We start from the raw sequence: 17,888 nt of genomic DNA, 5'->3' as shown, positions 1-17,888 counted from the left end.
GAACATCTTGCTTGAATTATGTATTTGGATTACTCGGTACTGCGTCATAATGTCTACCATGTATTTACGTAAAAGTCAGTGAGTTCTAGGACCAACAGAGCTAGGCATTATTTAACGTGAAATAAATTTACCATGCTTTCAGACGTACCAGACTCGGTAAGCAATGGTCATGCATGTTTATTGGAAAACGGAAAAAGAAAACCCGCTTAGTCGATATTAGGCTTCGTTGGACCTGGTTTATTTCGAGGCACAGTCAAGTATAGAGGGTAGGAAGACAGGAGATTTGGGTGAAAAAATGTAAAACGACGATTTCATATATTTTTATTTGTTAGGGCGGAGAAGAATGAGAATGCAGGCAGCGTCTGCATTCACCAAATTGGAGCGGCCAGAAACGAAAAAGGAAAAGTGGCAAAGGGCCAGTCAGTGGACCGTCTTCCCTGGGCCGAAACGTTTCGGGTATACTTGGTAGTCGTCTCCTGGGTACTCTTTACAATCGTCATTCCGATCTCTCTCGCCTCCTCCCGTCTCTTCCTGTCTCTTCGTCCCGGTCTCGCTCGAGAGAGTCCCAAGTAACCGGCGATAACGCGTACCCTGGGACCACCCATGGCCACCCCGACCAATACCGTCCATCATCGGCTGAACGAGGAATAGGGAGTGCCGGATTCTCGCCAACCCTTTGACAAAGGGTGCAGCTCGTGGAACCCGCGGAAAATACCCTGGACTGGGCTGGACAGTTTTGCGCAACGAGTGGCCCCGCAAACAAAAGCAAAATCAAGAAAAATCACCACAACAATTCGGAACGTACGGGGCCGTACGGAAAAGGTTCACCAATATGGAAGCGTACTACAGCTAAAAAAAAATTGATAACATTCAAAGATGTACGCATTAGAAAATTATAAATACCCGTGACATTGTATAACTACCGTATTAGTGGGTTTTTTCTCGAATTAGATGTAATGTTACTGCAATTTATCGTGGCATTGAAATAAGTATGTAAATCTACATGGGTATCTTTGTCCGTGTATACTGAATATCTCGCTTGATCAAATGTTAGATAATTTTAACGCAGTTTCCTTTTATTCACGAGTATTTCACGTTTACGACACCATGTCGGAGTCCATGGCCTCGCCTATGTTTGAAGATGTGCTGGAAGATTTGTCACCGAATGACCATGAGGATGTGAATATGAAATACTCGAATGCGTAAAGGAGGTTCCGAACAAAGAGTTGTAGGATTTAGAGGGACGTATTGTTCGGTAGAAATAGACGATAACCTTCTCCTAGATGTTAAGATGGGATGCGATGGTTCCGGGGTAAATTCCTAGAGCAGGGAGCGACTTCTCGATTCTTCAGATCTGTGGTGTCGATTGGTACGGTCATTAGTCGGCGTTATTTCCCCCCGATGCGTGCAAACCTGTCTTAAATTCCTCGGCACGACGCGAAGTAAGGCAGATTGTATCCCTGAAAGTAAGTAATACCGTATCGCCCTATTCGAGGGAAGGTCCTGCGATAAGCGCCTCGTTCGCGGACAAAGGTTGCCTTGAGAAAAAACCGACTTCCCTTCCGACAAAGCAAGGAAGCGCCGATTATTCACGCCTCGGTGAATGCGTACTCTTAAAGAGTGGTTCGCTCGGCTGCGAATAGCCCGTAATCAAAGCTGCGTAAAAAGTAGTCCAAACAGTACATTGTCTCTCGTAAACGCGTCTAGAGATATTTTCAGTTGTTAATAGATAACCTCTACGAGCAGAAACCCCATTCCATCTCTCGACCCAAGAGCATTCCCTGGCCTTCCCAGGAAAATCTCAAACATGCCCGGACCAACGTTATCCATCCATTTAGCGCGTTCCAGCGGGCCTTCCGCACACAATCCGCAACATTGTGCAGATCGATGCAGATTTCGCCGCGCGAATCGGCCGATCCCGTTCCGCAGTTGTCCGTACCCTCATCCGAGAATCCCCTCTGGCCTTTCTCCGATTCGCCATAATGCACCTATCTCTATCCCTCCGCCGTTCCCGTTTACGAGTACAGTCCGGGTATCTCGCTCGCTCGCGCGAGTGGATCTCGCGGACGGAAGGACGGAAGCGCAAACGGGGCTTAATGTGGGAGTTGGGATCAGCAGCAACGAGCGCGACTATTCCCCTCTCCGTCTATCGGTCCAGGAGTGGCATAAGTGCGTCCCCCTCCAGCGCAGCGAGCCCTCTTCCCGTCGTCCAAAGTGTATCTCGGTCCTTCTCCCTCCGGCCATTGGGGCATACTTGCGTCTCCCTCTCTCGAAGCTGCGTCCCGCCTCTACGAGTGTCCACACTCGGCGTCCTCGTCGCTCTCGCGGCGCGGCAGCCGCCCACGAGTCCAGCGCGTGCGCTCTTCCCCGCGCAGTCTATCTCCCTCTCGCCTCCCAGAGTCGCCTCACCCCCTCTCCGTCTTTCGGCGACTCGCGTGGCGCCGGGTGGCGAGGGGGATGCGGGCGCAGGGGTGGCGGCAGCGCGCGCGGCCGGTAGCTCCCAGTGGCTCCCAGGCAGTGACTGCGCGCGCGTCGACGTGAGGACGCCGGAATCCCGAGGACAGGTTATGTCACCGGTGACGTCTGCCGAACCCCCGGGAGGACCCGGGCGCACCGCGGACCAAGATTAGGGAAGGCTGGCGACCTGCTCACGACCGAGTCGCGCGAGTACTCGAAATAGAGCTGGAGAGCTCGGGGGTGGGAGGGAGGCGGAGAGAGAGAGAGAGACACCTAGGCGCAACTCGCGAGACCCTTCTAGCCGCGGATCGATCCCGCGCTTCTCCGGGCCGCCTCGGCACGCGAATTCCCCGAGATATGGGCGCCCCGTGGAGCGCCGAGGTTGCGCGCGCACCGCGGGCCTGCGCATGCGCGCTCGCTCCTAACCTGAGGAGCAGCGACCGGCCGCAACGGACTCACCGAGCGCGCACCTAGAGGTCGCTTTTACGCGGGGAAGCCGACTGGTTACGGGACCGCGACTTTGCTCCCAGCACCCAAATCGTCCCGCGTCTTTATACTTAGTTTGTAAGTATACGGCGGAGTTTGGGACTCCGAGTGCGCGGCCACCATTGAACGAGGTTTCTAACCTAAGAATTGGGCCTATAGTATAGGTTCGACTGCTCGGCAAACCTACGGTCCGTTCGACCTTGACTACTGTACATAAAGTACAAGTTGTACGATTTGTATGGTCGGTACATTGCATACAACGTTTGAGCAATAGTGTATGACGCTCCACTGTCCTGGTCGACTTTGACTACATTGCTGCTATCGCTTGCGCTTCAAACGGCATGGAGGAGGAGTGGATAAGGTCGGCGAGGGAGAGAAGCGCGAGAGGGGAGTAGGAGCGACTCGCGTCGGAGGAACGCCGAGATCATGGCCGGTACCCGAGGTTAGTCGTTCGACCAGGGTGATCGGGAACCACCAGGAGAACGTGGCCTCGTCGGGGCGGCGGACACCAGCGATAACCCGCGCCTTGGATGGAGTGATGAGCGGCGCCCCTGCCAGGGGCACAGCGCCCCGACGTCAGCGACGCCACCACCATCGCCAGCACCACCGTAACCACCTGCACCATCAACACCGTCGACACAGGCGGGACCAGCAGGTACAGAAGACCCCCCAGCGAGACTCCGAGACCCAAGAGGAGGCACAAGAGAGCCGGCCCAAGGTGAACCCCATCTTCCTCTGGGCTTCGCAGAGGGAGCAGAGGATCGTCGAGGTGCGCTGCGAGGACTACGACAAACGCAACCGCATCAAGCTGACCAAGACCCCTCAGGGATGGCGCTCGATACCCAGGACGGCGTCGAACGTGTACGCGGCCACCGCTGGTCAAGGCATCCTCAGGCAAAACCCCGGAGAAAAGGCCCCTGGCCAGGCCAGGTCGCTCTCCAGCGAGAAGGAGAACGGGGACGGTGGACTGACTCCGCCGACGACGACGCCGGCGTCGACTGCTGCACCGGCGCGCACGGTGCAACCCACGCAGACTGGAGACGGCTTCGGTGACGCGAACCCCAAGGCGCACGATGGATCCTGTTCTGGGAAGGGAAACAAGAGGAAAAGGAAGAGGAGATACGCATCCAGTTTGGAAGGGTACCTGGGGTCTGCGAATGGAAGCGACGAAGGCGATGAGGAGGATGCGGACGATGGGGAGAGGTCGTCGGGGCCGGACGAGTCCCAGAACTCTGCTGGCAGGAGATACGCTAACGAGAAGAGGAAACGAAGAGAGAGGGAGTTTGAAGAACTCAGGAAGGACCAATTGCTGCAGCCCAGAGTGGTCCTGGAACAGCTGCACTTGTCCCAGGTACCGCGGAGCGCGCATCGAAAGCTGATGAGACCTTCGGACGAAGAGGAAGAGGATAAAGGCGACTCCTTCGGGTTCGAGAAGAGGTCTCGGGTGAACAAGGTCGATCTTCGGGATATCCTGAACCTGTTGGAGGCTACTGCATCGCCAGTCCTTGCCACGGACACTCCTAGTGCTGACTTGCCCAGTCCGATGGACTCCACCACCACCTGCAATGACTTCGAGACCGCTCATTTGGTGCGCAGTGTGGACAATACGAGGGTCTTGGAGAACACCGTCTCCAGGAGCGACGAGAAGGGGACGTCGATGAAGGAAAAATCCTCCAGAGAACAGGAGGCGGCGAAGAATAAATCCATAGCGGAGAATGGCGCCTCTCAGGATGTCGCTTCCGAGGAAAAGGCGAAAACACCTCAGCGACCCCACAGGACTCAGGAGAGAAGTCCCATGCCGACTTTGGTCCCTATTTATGCTAGTTCCTTATCGCACGCTGGAGTCGTTCCCAATTATCGAGATCCTCATAGCAAGACAGGTGTTAAGATGGGTACTTTTGGGTCGGGTCATGAAGAATTGGCGAGAAAGGGGCGAGACGAACCCGAGAAACTTCGACAACTCCCGTTGAATCGGAGAGCTCCGAGAGTCTTGCCGGAAAGGAGAGGCTCTGGGGAGAATAAGATGGAGACGTCTAGTAAAACGAATATAAATAGCAACCTGTTCAAAGGTGCTGATGGACGTAGCCTGGTAGCTGAAAATTATCTAGTAAAAAGTAAAAATTGCACCATCCCAAGTAACTTAATGTTGGACTTGGAGGAGGCACGGAAGGAACTTAGACGAATTGGCAAGGAGAAGTCCAGCGACAGCATTCTGAAGGCGTTGAGGAACACGCCGGGTTTGTCTATCTCGATTACCACTAAAATACCCGCTCCGGAAAATTCTAAAGGTCTGCTGAGTTCTTCTTGGACCGCGAAGCCGTCGTCTTCGACAGGGGCTTTGGTTGAAGATTCGGATAGTACACGCGATGGGGCCAGGAACAAGGCGAGAGATGGTACCGGTAATGCCGTTCAGGATCCGGAGAACCGAGGGAAGGATCAAAACCATTTGAAAAATCTCCCAGGGCTTTCCATTACCATTCCAAGTTATAGGTATCGACCGGCAGCTCCCTCGACATCACCAGTGACCAATCGACGAGTGGAGTCTCCAGAAAGCACGGTCAATTTCCCTAAACTGGACAACAACGAACATCTGGAGGCAGAAGACTCCGAAGAGGCTGACGAAGACGAGGACGACGAGGAGGAAGATGATGACGAAGAGGACGACTGCGATTCTCAAGTTCTAGAGGACCTTAGGAGGCAAAGCGACCCGTTCAAGATGGCGACCGAGGAGATACTCTCGAAAGGACGCTTCGACAAGGATAAGGGACGCCTGCTTTCGGAGGAGGTTCCCCGCAGAAATGGTGCGAGTCAGCAAATCGGACAAGAAAGTCCGGTCTCGGCGCTAAATGGTAAAACCAACGAAGCAGTGCCCAAGGCCGCTAGGTTCCAGGACCTCGAGCACTTCGATGAGCAGGTGATCGAGGACTTGAGATCCCGGGGCACCGTGGTCTCGCCTCAGCCTAGCGGTATTCCGTGTTCTCCAGCTTCTAGGAGACCGTCATCGGTATATCTGGAAAGCCTCCTGCCGAGTCCTCCATGCTCGGTTTCTTGTTCCGAGGACGCGAAGAACGACTTGACTCTGAAGGGAATGTTGAGCTCTCCGAGTCCTTTCGACTCCAAGGCGAGAGACCACGAAGTGGCTCTATCCAGGGTCGACCGGATACCTAGCCCACCGAATGCTCATAACCGCGAGGCCGATCCTCTTAAATCTCAAGACTACAAAGAGTTTAACACCGAACGGAACGGATATAAAGCACCACCTGGAAGTCTTCTGGAAGGCAGCGATCGCAGATCTCTGGGCGGCTCCTACGAGTCCCGGAATTTCAACAAGCCCTCCGAAGAGGACGTCCACAGTACCTTGTTCACCGTCGATCATACCCTTCCCAAGGCGGCTGCTAGCAAGCCCAGAAATCGCGTCAACGGCACCGCCGATAAGGTCCAGGACCCTGCTACCCAGCTAAGGGAGCTGGTCAAGTGCTCCGGTCATTTGATTCCCGACCCCCTTTTGGTCCCACGTGATTATTTGCCCAGATTGGCCGCTGCTCCCGCCATAGAGATCCCTAAACTGCTGGCATCTCGGCCAGAGCTGCGACTTCCAGAAGCGCTCACCAGACCGGAACTCCTACGGGACCCCGACCTGTTGGTCATCTCTTTGGCGCACCTGCAACACGTGCTGGACCATGGCGAGGGACCAGTCCCTAGAAAGGATCAAAGCCCTTTCGAACAAAAGGGTGCCGCAAAGGGCGGGCCGAGGTCCGTTGCAAGGGGTGTCGCTCGTCCCCAGCAGAAACCAAAGCTGAGCTGCAAACCCATAGGAACGCTAATGCCCGCGCCAATTGATCTGTCGAATAATCGGCGATCGGCACCCTATCTTCCGCTACTCAGGGTTAGGAGTGGCCTGCTCAAGCAGGAACCGGAAGTCACCTCCACCGCTGGACCGCTGGACGACTCGCACCTCTGGCATCCACTTTTCGGCAGGTAACCCTTTACATCCAGTGCACGTTAGGACCTATCGCTACGCATCGCCTTGCTATATAAAAATCCACACAAACCTCTAACAAACGCTACACCAATCATCATCTGCACTCTAGACACTTATTGGTGCACACCGAGGTTTAGTGGGACTTGCATCGCAATGCGATGCACTGCAACCCTAATGTGCATTAACCTTTATCATCCGTAAGTTCACCGCTCTCGTTTCTTTACCCTTATACTCTACTCTACTTATATTTATATTAAACCACTTACACAACTAGGATTTATAGTTGTACGGCGCAGAGCGAGAACCGACGCCCAGTCCACGTTTAGGTATCCGTTTATCAAGTCATGAACAGTTCCTACTAGAATAGACCACATTGCTCATTAACGCGGCTATAATTACAGCTGTTCAGACGTTTTTACCGATGTTGGAATCTATACAAATAGACGTGTACTCGGAGTCGAAAGGTATCGCGCGAGGACGACTTGGTCAGACCTCGGGCACTGGCATGCTAATGGTGGATCGAAATAAACCTCCGGCGTACTTCCTGCTCGCGTGTCGCAAACGCACCGAGGAAGAATGCACCGAGAGGTGAGGTCTAGCGTTATGATGGGTCAGGACGGGATTAGGTACGTGCTCGAATAATTGGCACGAATCTAAACTGGGTCGACTCCACGGACTACGGCATTGCGTCCTGTGTTGTCGCCTCGAACTGCTCCCTACGTCGCGCGTCCACCATTCGTTGCGTAATCTGCGGATATTCACGCTGCAGGCTGCGGTTTCTAGGCTAGACGGTTGGTTATGGTATCATATAGTTGATTTCAACTACCCGTAACTCGTTATCGGGCCGCGGCCCTGATTTGCACACTTAACTACGGGAAGGAATTGCGGCTGAACACCAGAAAGGTGTAGCCGGGAGGAACGGTGGCCAAATGGAAATTACGGAGTTGACGATGGGCAATGGCGTCCATGAAGTCGATAATAATCCAGGGGGCTGTGATTTAGTGCGGGGCCAATCGTAACGCTCACGTGACGTACGGATCCAAGGGTCTTCGAGGGTATTTTTGGATCCGAGCCGATTTGCTTTGGGCACACCGAGAAGTGCCTTGATGAAGCACGTTCCTGGCGGTGGGTATAATGATCGTGGAACCAGTGTTCGGGAGAAAAAAATAGAAATTGGGGCTGAACTTGACTTTGAGAGGGACAGGCAAAAAGGGAGCTTGGTTGTTTTCCAGGACATCCTTTCTTGCCTACCTGTGGTCTATTTCTACCTTCTGGTGGCGGATCGATGTCCAGTCACGGTTTCTCAATTTCACCAGCAAGTGCTCTGTCTTCTTTGTTACCGCATTGTCCAGCTCCGAGGGCATGCGACCCCACCGTTTGGTAAGACGAGTCGCTGGTTCCGTTGACGAGGTCACTTCGACAAACGTCGAAGAGCGAATCAAGGGTTTCTCAACCCCCTTAATGCTTTGAACTATGACAAAAGGCTTCTTTAGTACGGACTCGTTCAGGTACCTCCAAGGTAATCTTATCGATGGTCCTAAAGCGTAATGGTCTCGATCGATCGACTCCCAAGGCAACCTGGAGACACGTCCGAGGTTCTTGATGATCAATTAGGGATCGACGTCGTATTAAGAAATCTTTAGCTTCCGCGTTTGGTTTCCTGGGCCCTGTTTAGGTGTCTTAACTTGATGGTTCCTTAGATAGGAGATTCCGTCTTGGACTTGGCTGCACAGCAGGAGTGTCAATTAGTGGATCTCTCTAATGAGACCAGGGAAAGGTCTATCAGCTGCAAAAAGCTCTCCTAATAAGACGAAGCTGGTAATCGGTGACGGTGGATTCGCCTCGATCGAGGTGCGCCAATCCATGAGAAAACGAGGAGAAAGACCAGCTCACAGATGAGGAACATTCGTCCCAACCAATCGAATCGTTTTTGTCATTGCTGGAGGGTCCGACTCGGTGCACTTTGATCGAGTTGCTTGATCGTACTTTGATCAGCTCCGTAGATTAAACTTCCAATTTCGTAGAGGCCTCTTCGAAGGTTGGGCGGTTCTACGGCGTTCCTAATGTACCTTGCTTGGCCATGTTGTGCCTTGTAGAGGAGAAATGAAGTCCTCTAGTTGGATGTCGAGTACGCGGGGCAATCAAGACGTTTGGCCACTATAAGACATTAATGTCAATAATTGGTCGTAAGAAAGTTTCTCCCGATCGAAGCATGTCGTTAAAATTTCTCGAAATGTTCCTTGCTTGGCCATGTTATACCTGTTGGAGGAGGAATGAAGTCCTTTAATCGGACCTCGAGTACGCGAAGTAATCGAGACGTTCGGCCATTATGAGGCATGAATGCCAATAATTGGTCGTAAGAAAGTTTCCCCCGATCGAAGCATGTCGTTAAAATTTCTGAAATGTTCCTTGCTTGGCCATGTTATACCTGGTCGAGGAAGAATGAAGTCTTCTCAATAATCGATCGAGTCATGCCGTTAAAGTTTCTATAAGTGTTCCCAGCTCGGCCATGTTCATACCTGGTCGAGGAAAAGTGTAATCTTTTAGTCGGACCTCGAGCACGCGGGGTAATCGAAACGTTCGGCCATTATGAGGAACGAATGTCAATAATCGGTCGCCAGTAGGTTTCCCTCGATCGAGGCGTGCCATTACCTAGCGCAACGAGGAGAAAGACGAGCGCAAAGCCAACCGACGAGACGGTCTCGTCGGAGGTCAACGGCCTCCCCGGTTAAAGGAATCTTTTATGTCATCGTTCGGACGTTTCGATTGCTGATTAGAATGAATCTTTTGTACATTTCTAATGCTTCCATTAACAATTCAAAGGAGACTTTCCATATTCGAGTGCCCTGCATGGTCCTCACTCGTAGACCTACATCCTCTATTCCCTATTCAGCTTTTCATCGAACTTAACCTTCCCCGTTCCTCATAAGAGATATATCAAAGTCCCAATCGAACTCACGAACCCTTTTTACGAAGTAACCCACCGCACAACTCAGGCAAGGTGCACTCCCACGGGGGTCTTACTTTTTCTCCTCTCCGCGTCTTTCGGAACGCCGCCATCTTGGAATATGGCCGCGGTTCGTATACGAGGATAGCGTCCAATTAATTCGGTTTTCGAGAGTGAAAATTGCCGTGCGATATAATATCACGCAGGGAAAATATTACGGTCTGTTCGTTTCTTTATTTGATATTAATATCGCGCGGTAACAATGGCTGGGTAAAACCGTACCCTGATTGACCCATCAAAAGGGATGCGCGGTAGCTCGGTTTGTCTCCTTTACTTCGCGGTGGTAACGAGGGCCGCTTTGGCGAGAGTTGGCTTTCTAATAACTGCGAGAAATTGGCCGAATAAGTAAGACGAGGTCGGTAATCGGCGACGGGTAGATTCTCCTCGATGGAGGCACGCCATTACCTAGCGCAACGGGGAGGGAGACGAGCGCACAACCAAGGGACGAGACGGTCTCGTCGCGGGTCATTGGTCCCCATCGGGAGTTCACAACCAAGAGTTCTCCGCGGGTGTGTGCGACGTGGACTAGCCACCTAAAACGGATCGATGTGTGTGTGCGTGCGCGCGCGCGGGTGGTCGAGGAATCGCTGCGAGGCTCGCTCCCGGTCAACGGTCTCCACCAGGAGCGAGGAACTCCAGATGGACAGTTTGGCTTAGGACTTCTATCAGTCCTCTGCAGACTCATCCTTCCGCCTCCCCGATAAGCGAGAAAATTGGCTAAGATTCAATGGCTAGGATGACAGAGTTGTAATTCGCAGGAAATATAAATACAGGAAATGACTTACGGGAGTGGGTGGTTTTGGGGGCCTACCTTAAGGGGGACAAAGCAGAGGGCTGAAATCAACCCCCAGCTCGTAATTGTAAACCGACCTTATTTTATAATCCCTCTTCTTAAAGGGAATGACTTTTATCAGGGGTGTCTATTTTTCATGATTTTTTATTTCAGGGTTTAAACGTTACAACCAGGGTAGAAAGGTGGGACCACTTTCCACGGTCGTTACTGTTGAGTCGAGATTGAAATCGGAAATTCTGGAGAGGTTCGATTTGGTCGCTTTTAGGTGCGCTATCGACAAGGGGAATCGGTATGAAATTATGGGGCTGGGAGATTATTCGGTGGTCGCGAGAGTCTGCACGAGTGCCTTAAGGGTTCTGCACAGCTGAGTCGGCCATCTTGGATCCTGACGTCAGAGCCGAGGAAATTGCGTGGAATTCTCATTCGTAGGCGCGGTAGTGGTCGGTGGATGTGTACAATCTGCCAGACGGTCCGTATTTGTCTCAACTTTGTTTATCCTCGGATTGTCGATTGCATTGTCGATTTTCGGAGAGGGATATCTCGTTTCGTAATACACGATCCGTCGTAAACTGGCCAGTTGACACATTTCGTGAATACTTTGTTCCTTCCCGCCGTGGTCTTCGTTGCCAAGTGCCACTCGCTTGGCTTTAATACCGATCTGAAGCTTTGCAGGATTCCCTTGCCTCTGACGTCGGAATTCAAAATGGCCGACCTAACTTATACTGGACACTTCTCGTAGTTTCTCGAATCCATGGAAAATCGTTTGTCCATCATTCCCCTAGGTGGTTGTAAAATCGGGATATGGAGACGTCAGTCTATGGATTCTTTCCAAGGGGCTGGGGGATCGTTATTGGACGAGACGGCGAGATTTGTCGTCTCGTGTTGTCCTCGGTGTTGCCGAGGCTATAGAATAGTATCGACAATGGCGGAACCCCCCCATTCGGCCTTGTCGCCTTTGCTCCGATGCCTGGCGATGTCGACTCATTTGCAAATGAACCCGCTGCCAGGGCTAAGGCCGAAGTCAACGGTAAGACGGAAGTTTCAGGCGATCTCTTCTTCTGGGATCCTTTCGCGGGTGCGCGTATTCTTTACTTCGCCTCAGCCGGCGGGTTACAAGTAGATTCAGTCAATGGCGCGCGTACGATGAAAGGGAACCTAACCCTCTCACGGAGCAAGAGGGTTCTCATCTTCCGAGGCACAGTTTCAATAAATGGAGCTCCACGAGAAGATGTAAACCTCGTTAAACCCCTGCCGCTACTCTGATACATTGTCACGTATTCCCAAACTATATTCTATCAACGACCTCAGAGTTGGTTTTTATCGATCGATCTCGCATAAAATTCTGTTCCTTTACCATCGATATCTATCGTCGTATATTTCATTACACCGGGTAATCATGGTTATATACTACGACTATATATGATGGGCAGGGTCGAACATGTGGTTTTCAGTGCGAGGTCAATCTTTTTTTTTTTTTTTCGTATGAAAGGAGGCAATGATTCTTCACTTTCTTGTTGTTGTAGTCGTTTATTGAGGCCAATTGACAATGTAGGGATGATTGAGGAAATTCAGGTCCAGTGATAGCACGACGTTATCGAGTGGATGGGGATTGAAGCGGCGAAGAAACGAACGAAGCTCGAGGTCGATCGATGGGCGGACGCGCGTGGCGTCGCGGGTGTGGACGCGTGGGCGGACGTCGGAGCAGTAGAGTGAGAGAGAGAGAGACGGCTGACCGCGGCGCTGGTGGGAGCGAGAGGGAGGGAAGGTCCCGTATGTGTGCGCGCGCATGCGCGCAATGCTCACCTCGATCGATCCTCCTACCTCCCAATCCCGGCCGGCCGAGTGCCGTTCCTAACCTATCCGACATGCGCCCACGTTGGCCGATCCGCGTACTATCACCGATTTTGTCCTGCGGGTGGAACGCCCTCCTCTCCCCGCGGGACTTATCGATACTTCCGAGGGAAACGAGTTCTACTTTACCCGCGGAGTCGCTTAACGTCGATAAGCGTGGGAACTGGTCGTTAACTCTGCTCGGGAGTATCTGATAAGAGTATTGGGCTGTTAAATACGGTATTGCAATCTTTTCTTTAACCCTCTACAACGCAAACAAAATTTCGGTTTTTCTTTCCCGCCAAAGAACCGATGTAACGAGAAATTTCCAATGACTAACCTTCGTATACTGACGATTCCTTTATGAATTTGCGAAATTATGCTTTTTAATTCTCTTCTATGACAATTTTATGTAAGATTTTCAAGCGGACATTCCAGAGCAATAATAGTGGGCTAAAGATTAATCTTCATTTCCTCCCGTATGGTGAAATATTCTACAACTGGTTTTGGGGAGTATGTTAATGAGCGAATACGAGAAGAACGAAGAACGAGGAATTAGTTGAACACTTCTCGAGCGCTTGCTTTCGGCTTCTTTTCTCTATTAAGGCCACGTAGGAGGCTCCGGCACGTGATATCTCTTGTGGAAATTTTTCGGGTATTTTTATACCTCGGATAGCAGGCTTGCGCACCTGTTGACTGAGATACGCATACAATCGAGAGGCTTTTCGCAATTTTACTCGCGGTTCGACGAACGCCGAGCACGTCGAGCGGAACTCGTCGATACTCGGGGCTAGCTCTACTTTTACCGTTTCATTGTGCCAATAGGTCCCCCTTACACGGGGGGGTCCAATTTGCAAAGTTCATTTCCCGTACATTGACCCATTACCTGGCACCTATGTCGAAATATCGGAAACCTTCCGTCCCCTCGTTCTGGACCAAACTTTAACACATTTCAGTCTCTTTATACAGACCTTTTAGGTCAGTTCGTTATGATTTCACGATGACCTTTCTTTCTTTTAACGCGGTACAATGAACGGCGACGTCCACCGGCGGAACTCGTTGATATTCTAGCGGAGGGGAGGAAGATCTACTTAAATTACACATACCGATACACGTACTCCTTTTGCGTGGCATACTTGGGTCATGTTGAATTAAACCGTCCACGGGACGTTCCACTACTATTCCGCTTTCGACAGGGGTCATGCTGTCCGCCATCTTGTTGGCCCCGTTTATTATACTCATTTCCCGCAGAGATTTTTCTAACAAACTTATTAAAGCACCAATTACCTTGCATTCCACGGAATACTTCCACGATACGGTACTTCGACGTTATATTTTCTGATAACGTAAGTTATCGCGTGTTATATCGTTAAAAAGACATGATAACTCTTTAACACTTTTGCGGCCAGTTTTATTCAGACAGCAAATCTAGTCGGCAAGTGAATTAATAATCCTGAACGATTGCAGAAAGTCATTTACTACCTCTTACGTACTAAATTTTATGAACGGCTGAAATGTTTACAATTTCTCTGCTTTCGGAATTGCAGCCAGAAGAAGCAGCAACGACATCAGCAGTACCAGCAGGAGGAGCAACCCCGGCAGCAAAGACAGCAGCAACAGGTGCAACAGCCGCAACAGCAGCAACCGCAGCAGCAACAACGACAGCAACAACAGCTACAACAACGTCGATCGCCTTGGCATAAGGCCACGTTGGCATCCTGACCATTGTGATCATGACCTTAACCTCGGCGTCGATATCTTTACCCTTAATTATGGTCCTGACCAATTTTAAAGACTTCGGAAAATTGGAAGGCCATCGCTGCAAATTGCTCCCAGCAATCGAGTGCAATTGCCGGTGGCGGTGTCCAACGTTCGTTAAAGAGTGCATCATGTGTACATTATCGTGGCACACAATTCTGGACAAACGTCGCTTTGTGCCGTTTGTCTTCATTTCGTAGCCGAAAGACTGACGCCAATGGGACGTTCGTGCAATAGTCAATCGAGCCTGGCTGTTTCGTTTAAATGCCCGAGCAGATGTTGAAACGATTAATTTAGTCTTCGGTACTGATCCAAGCTCGGGACATGGACCGTTGTAAATCTTTAACGCGCCCATTGTTGCGCGGCCATGTTGAGCGAAATATCCGCCATTCCGTTTCGTCGAGTTTGAGGGGAATGCAATTTCGTCGCGCATTCGGTGCACGAGGTGGGAATTAGTTATTACGAATGTTTCTTGGGACATGGTGAGGAGTAAGATTTGTTTGAGGCATTTTTTCATATCACGCGTTACCGAAGCAGGAAATCGGAAAATTGAACGTGCAATTTAGGCGGTTGCGCCTGACTGGAGAGTGTTAAGGATATTGGGAACGAATAGGGTTGTTGTTTCTTTGTATTTTATCTTCCTTTTCTCCTTTTCGTCTAAGCAGATCATGTTGATTCGACGAATTTGTTCTTTTATATGGGTTTAAAGCTCACGATTGTGGATGCGATATCAAGGTTCTGAGAGTTTCCGTTTAATGCGTCGAATGTGTCGCCATGTTCAGTGCAGAACGCACCTTCAGCGCGTTTCGCAATCCTACGGATAAATGCAGTTTCCCTGCGAGTTCTACGCATAATATAGGAGATCGGCTCTTACGAAAGTTGTTTGAAATGATATGCTGATCAAGTTTCGTTTGAAGTATTTTTCGATAGCATGCCTTCAGGAAGCTGTAAATTGCATTCTTGAATGCCGTTGCTACCATTTCGTTCGACACGCCGACCGGGCGAGGTACGGAATCGAGATATGTTAATGGATGTTTTTTCGAAGTGATAAGCGAGGAATTCGCCGCAATGGCTGGCGGATCGGTTGTACGATAGGTGCGATAGGTGCTATTGAGTAGTTTTGTACGATTACGCAGAAACGTAGCGGACGCTCTAAGGTACGAAGTCTGTAGATAAATCTGTCTTAGCTAGGAAAATGTTATATAAATATGCGTATAAATACATATTCTAATTACTCTTACCACCACCGGACGTATAAATTAACTTGGTCTGTTACGTCACATTCTCGGGCGCTTCATCTGGCGGTTTAACGAAAAAAAAAAAAAAACAACCTTTTCTCCTTTTCAAATATTTATTTGTCAAATGAGATTTCGCACATTTATCAACGTGCTCGATTAAAGTGCGATTTGAAATCCTTGCCTTCTCTTGGCATCGTCGTTTTTACAAAAAGCTCTACTTAAGAACGCCTCTGCTAAAGTGTTTATGAACAGTCTTGGAAACATCTTGAACCGCTGTTATCACAGACCTGAGTCCGTTTTCGAAATGGCTTATCCAAAATTAATAACATACTGCTGGTCGGGAATTTTGAGCCAGCGGACGGATCAAAGCAAACTCAGATTCCCTTAGAACATAAATAAGACATCATATATCACAGGATAACGTTCCGAGAGTATGTACTCAGGCTGATAAGAAGAGAGTCAGGTCGCAGTTTAACAATACCGATACGTAACAATGTTTCATACGTGTTCATTACCGAGTGTGACCATCGATTACGTTCCGTCTTTATTTTGTAATTGGCCGGACGACGAGCACACATCTTGTAACATCGATAAAGTGTCTAAACAAACATAAAGATAAATTGTTTCAAATTTGAGGACAGTAGACTCCGTACGTTTAAACTCGCGAGTGACGTATAAATTACACAATAGTTACTCTTTGTAAGGAGACAATTAACGGACTGTGTAATATCTTGCATATTAAAATACTAAGCTAATAAACGTACGACGTATATATATATATATACATATATGTACCGTAGAGTGTCAATTTTCTCATACTACATGGCTCATGCCGCGAAATAACGCGTTAATGGAGTTTACGGGCTTTCAATTTGGAGCAATTCAATCGGCACGACTGTCATCGATCCCACGTGGAGTCCTAAAACAACCGTACGTTACGTAAAGCTTAAGACTAACTGTATGTATGTATAATTATATATAATACACGTAGCTTATATATATAATTATATATAATACAAGTATATATATGTATACACATTTACACCTATTTTATCGAATTGACGGAAACAGCGGTTGTTTCATTACTGTCTCCTATATTTCCATTCTATTTCTAGAATTAAACGTCACTTGGGGAAGAAGAAAAAGAGAAAAAGAGAGAAAAAAGGAAACTGGACAAGAAGTTGGTTCGCTCGACCGGTTGTACATATCCCTGCATAGCATCGCAATGTGATTCGGAACAGGCGAACGATTCATCTCGCATAATCGAGAGCTTGAGAACTTAATGCTCGCGTCCGACCAAGCCGATGTATTTGCGCCCCTCATGGCGTAATATGTTAAATGTATATGTGAATGTGTAATGTATAAACACAAAGAGAACTACAGTAGACCGCCCTATAACGCGGTACTCGTGTAGGCGCTATTCCTTATAACGTGAGAAAAGCATCTACATAATCCTCCTACTACGCGGTTTCTAATAATGGGGCAAATGTACCATAATTCATGAAATATGTGTTATGAAAATCCGCGTTATTAAATACGTTACGGAACGTCCCAAAATGGCGTTGGCAAGTGTTCCCTTGAATAAATTAATGAACGGTGAAATTAGTCCGGAGTTTTAGTAATGACTTGTTTAACTGGACTCTAAGTTGTTGCTTTAAGTGCATACACAGAGCAACAAACGTCTTGTGAAATTTTCAGCCATGCTTGACCTCCTCCTACGTTTCATTTCATTCCTCATGTCGGGAGTGTTTTTTGCGATTTTTAAATTTAATAGAGATTGTTGCTATACGTTTGTCTGGGGCGCTGTAAAATGAGAATGAGTTGAGATACGTACATAGACGAAAAAGTGAGAACACGGAAAATCGGAATTTAATGAGAACCGGGGAAAACGTTGCATTAGTGATAGGACTAAAGATTTGGCAATATTATTTTGGATCACCCTGCATATATTGTATAGGAAACCGCGTTGCACGAGGATCCACCGTGGCAAATAACTTTTCGCAATTGCGTCGTAATTTTCGTCGCAAAGATCAGACGGCACGTATAAGTACATACTGACCTGTAATCGTTCACTTATCAATGGCTAGCCAACTCCGGTAGAGGAAACGCAATCTTATTTTAACCTGATAGCGAAAGTGTAGAGGGAAAAACCGGCGAGTTGAGGTCGCACCTGACTGTTTAGCCCTTAGATTCTACTAGCGACGTAAGAAGGATTAAAAACCATTATTTTGTTGATACATATATACATGCGTATGTATAGGATATTATTATGAGTCATGACGTAACCTGTAAATAAACTAACGAATGCAGCGACTCTTGTATTCGGTTATTTCGATG

At 49.2% G+C, this 17,888-nt stretch overlaps 1 protein-coding gene and 1 long non-coding RNA gene across 3 annotated transcripts; both read left to right on the top strand.

Moving 5' to 3' along the window:
- Positions 1–1,048, top strand: LOC105695480. Its single transcript, XR_001103628.1, has 3 exons — positions 1–74; positions 143–266; positions 333–1,048. It is a non-coding gene; the product is annotated as an uncharacterized LOC105695480 (long non-coding RNA).
- Positions 1,049–2,532: 1,484 nt separating this feature from the next.
- Positions 2,533–17,864, top strand: LOC105695744. 2 transcript variants are annotated; one of them, XM_012417615.1, is made up of 2 exons: positions 2,533–6,917; positions 14,103–17,864. In XM_012417615.1, exons 1-2 carry the CDS (start codon positions 3,482–3,484, stop codon positions 14,345–14,347), a joined length of 3,681 nt encoding a protein of 1,226 aa, XP_012273038.1. In that variant the 5' UTR covers positions 2,533–3,481; the 3' UTR covers positions 14,348–17,864. The 2 variants fall into 2 exon arrangements, with proteins under 2 accessions (XP_012273038.1, XP_012273039.1); XM_012417616.1 differs by having other exon boundaries at positions 2,533–6,921.
- Positions 17,865–17,888: the final 24 nt, after the last annotated feature.

The sequence above is a fragment of the Orussus abietinus genome, unplaced genomic scaffold, assembly GCF_000612105.2.
Source record: "Orussus abietinus isolate OABI.00-Male unplaced genomic scaffold, Oabi_2.0 scaffold4, whole genome shotgun sequence".
NCBI classification, from domain to species: domain Eukaryota; kingdom Metazoa; phylum Arthropoda; class Insecta; order Hymenoptera; family Orussidae; genus Orussus; species Orussus abietinus.
The sequence above is the reverse complement of the archived record's forward strand: the minus strand, read 5'-3'. Positions and strand labels throughout refer to the sequence as shown.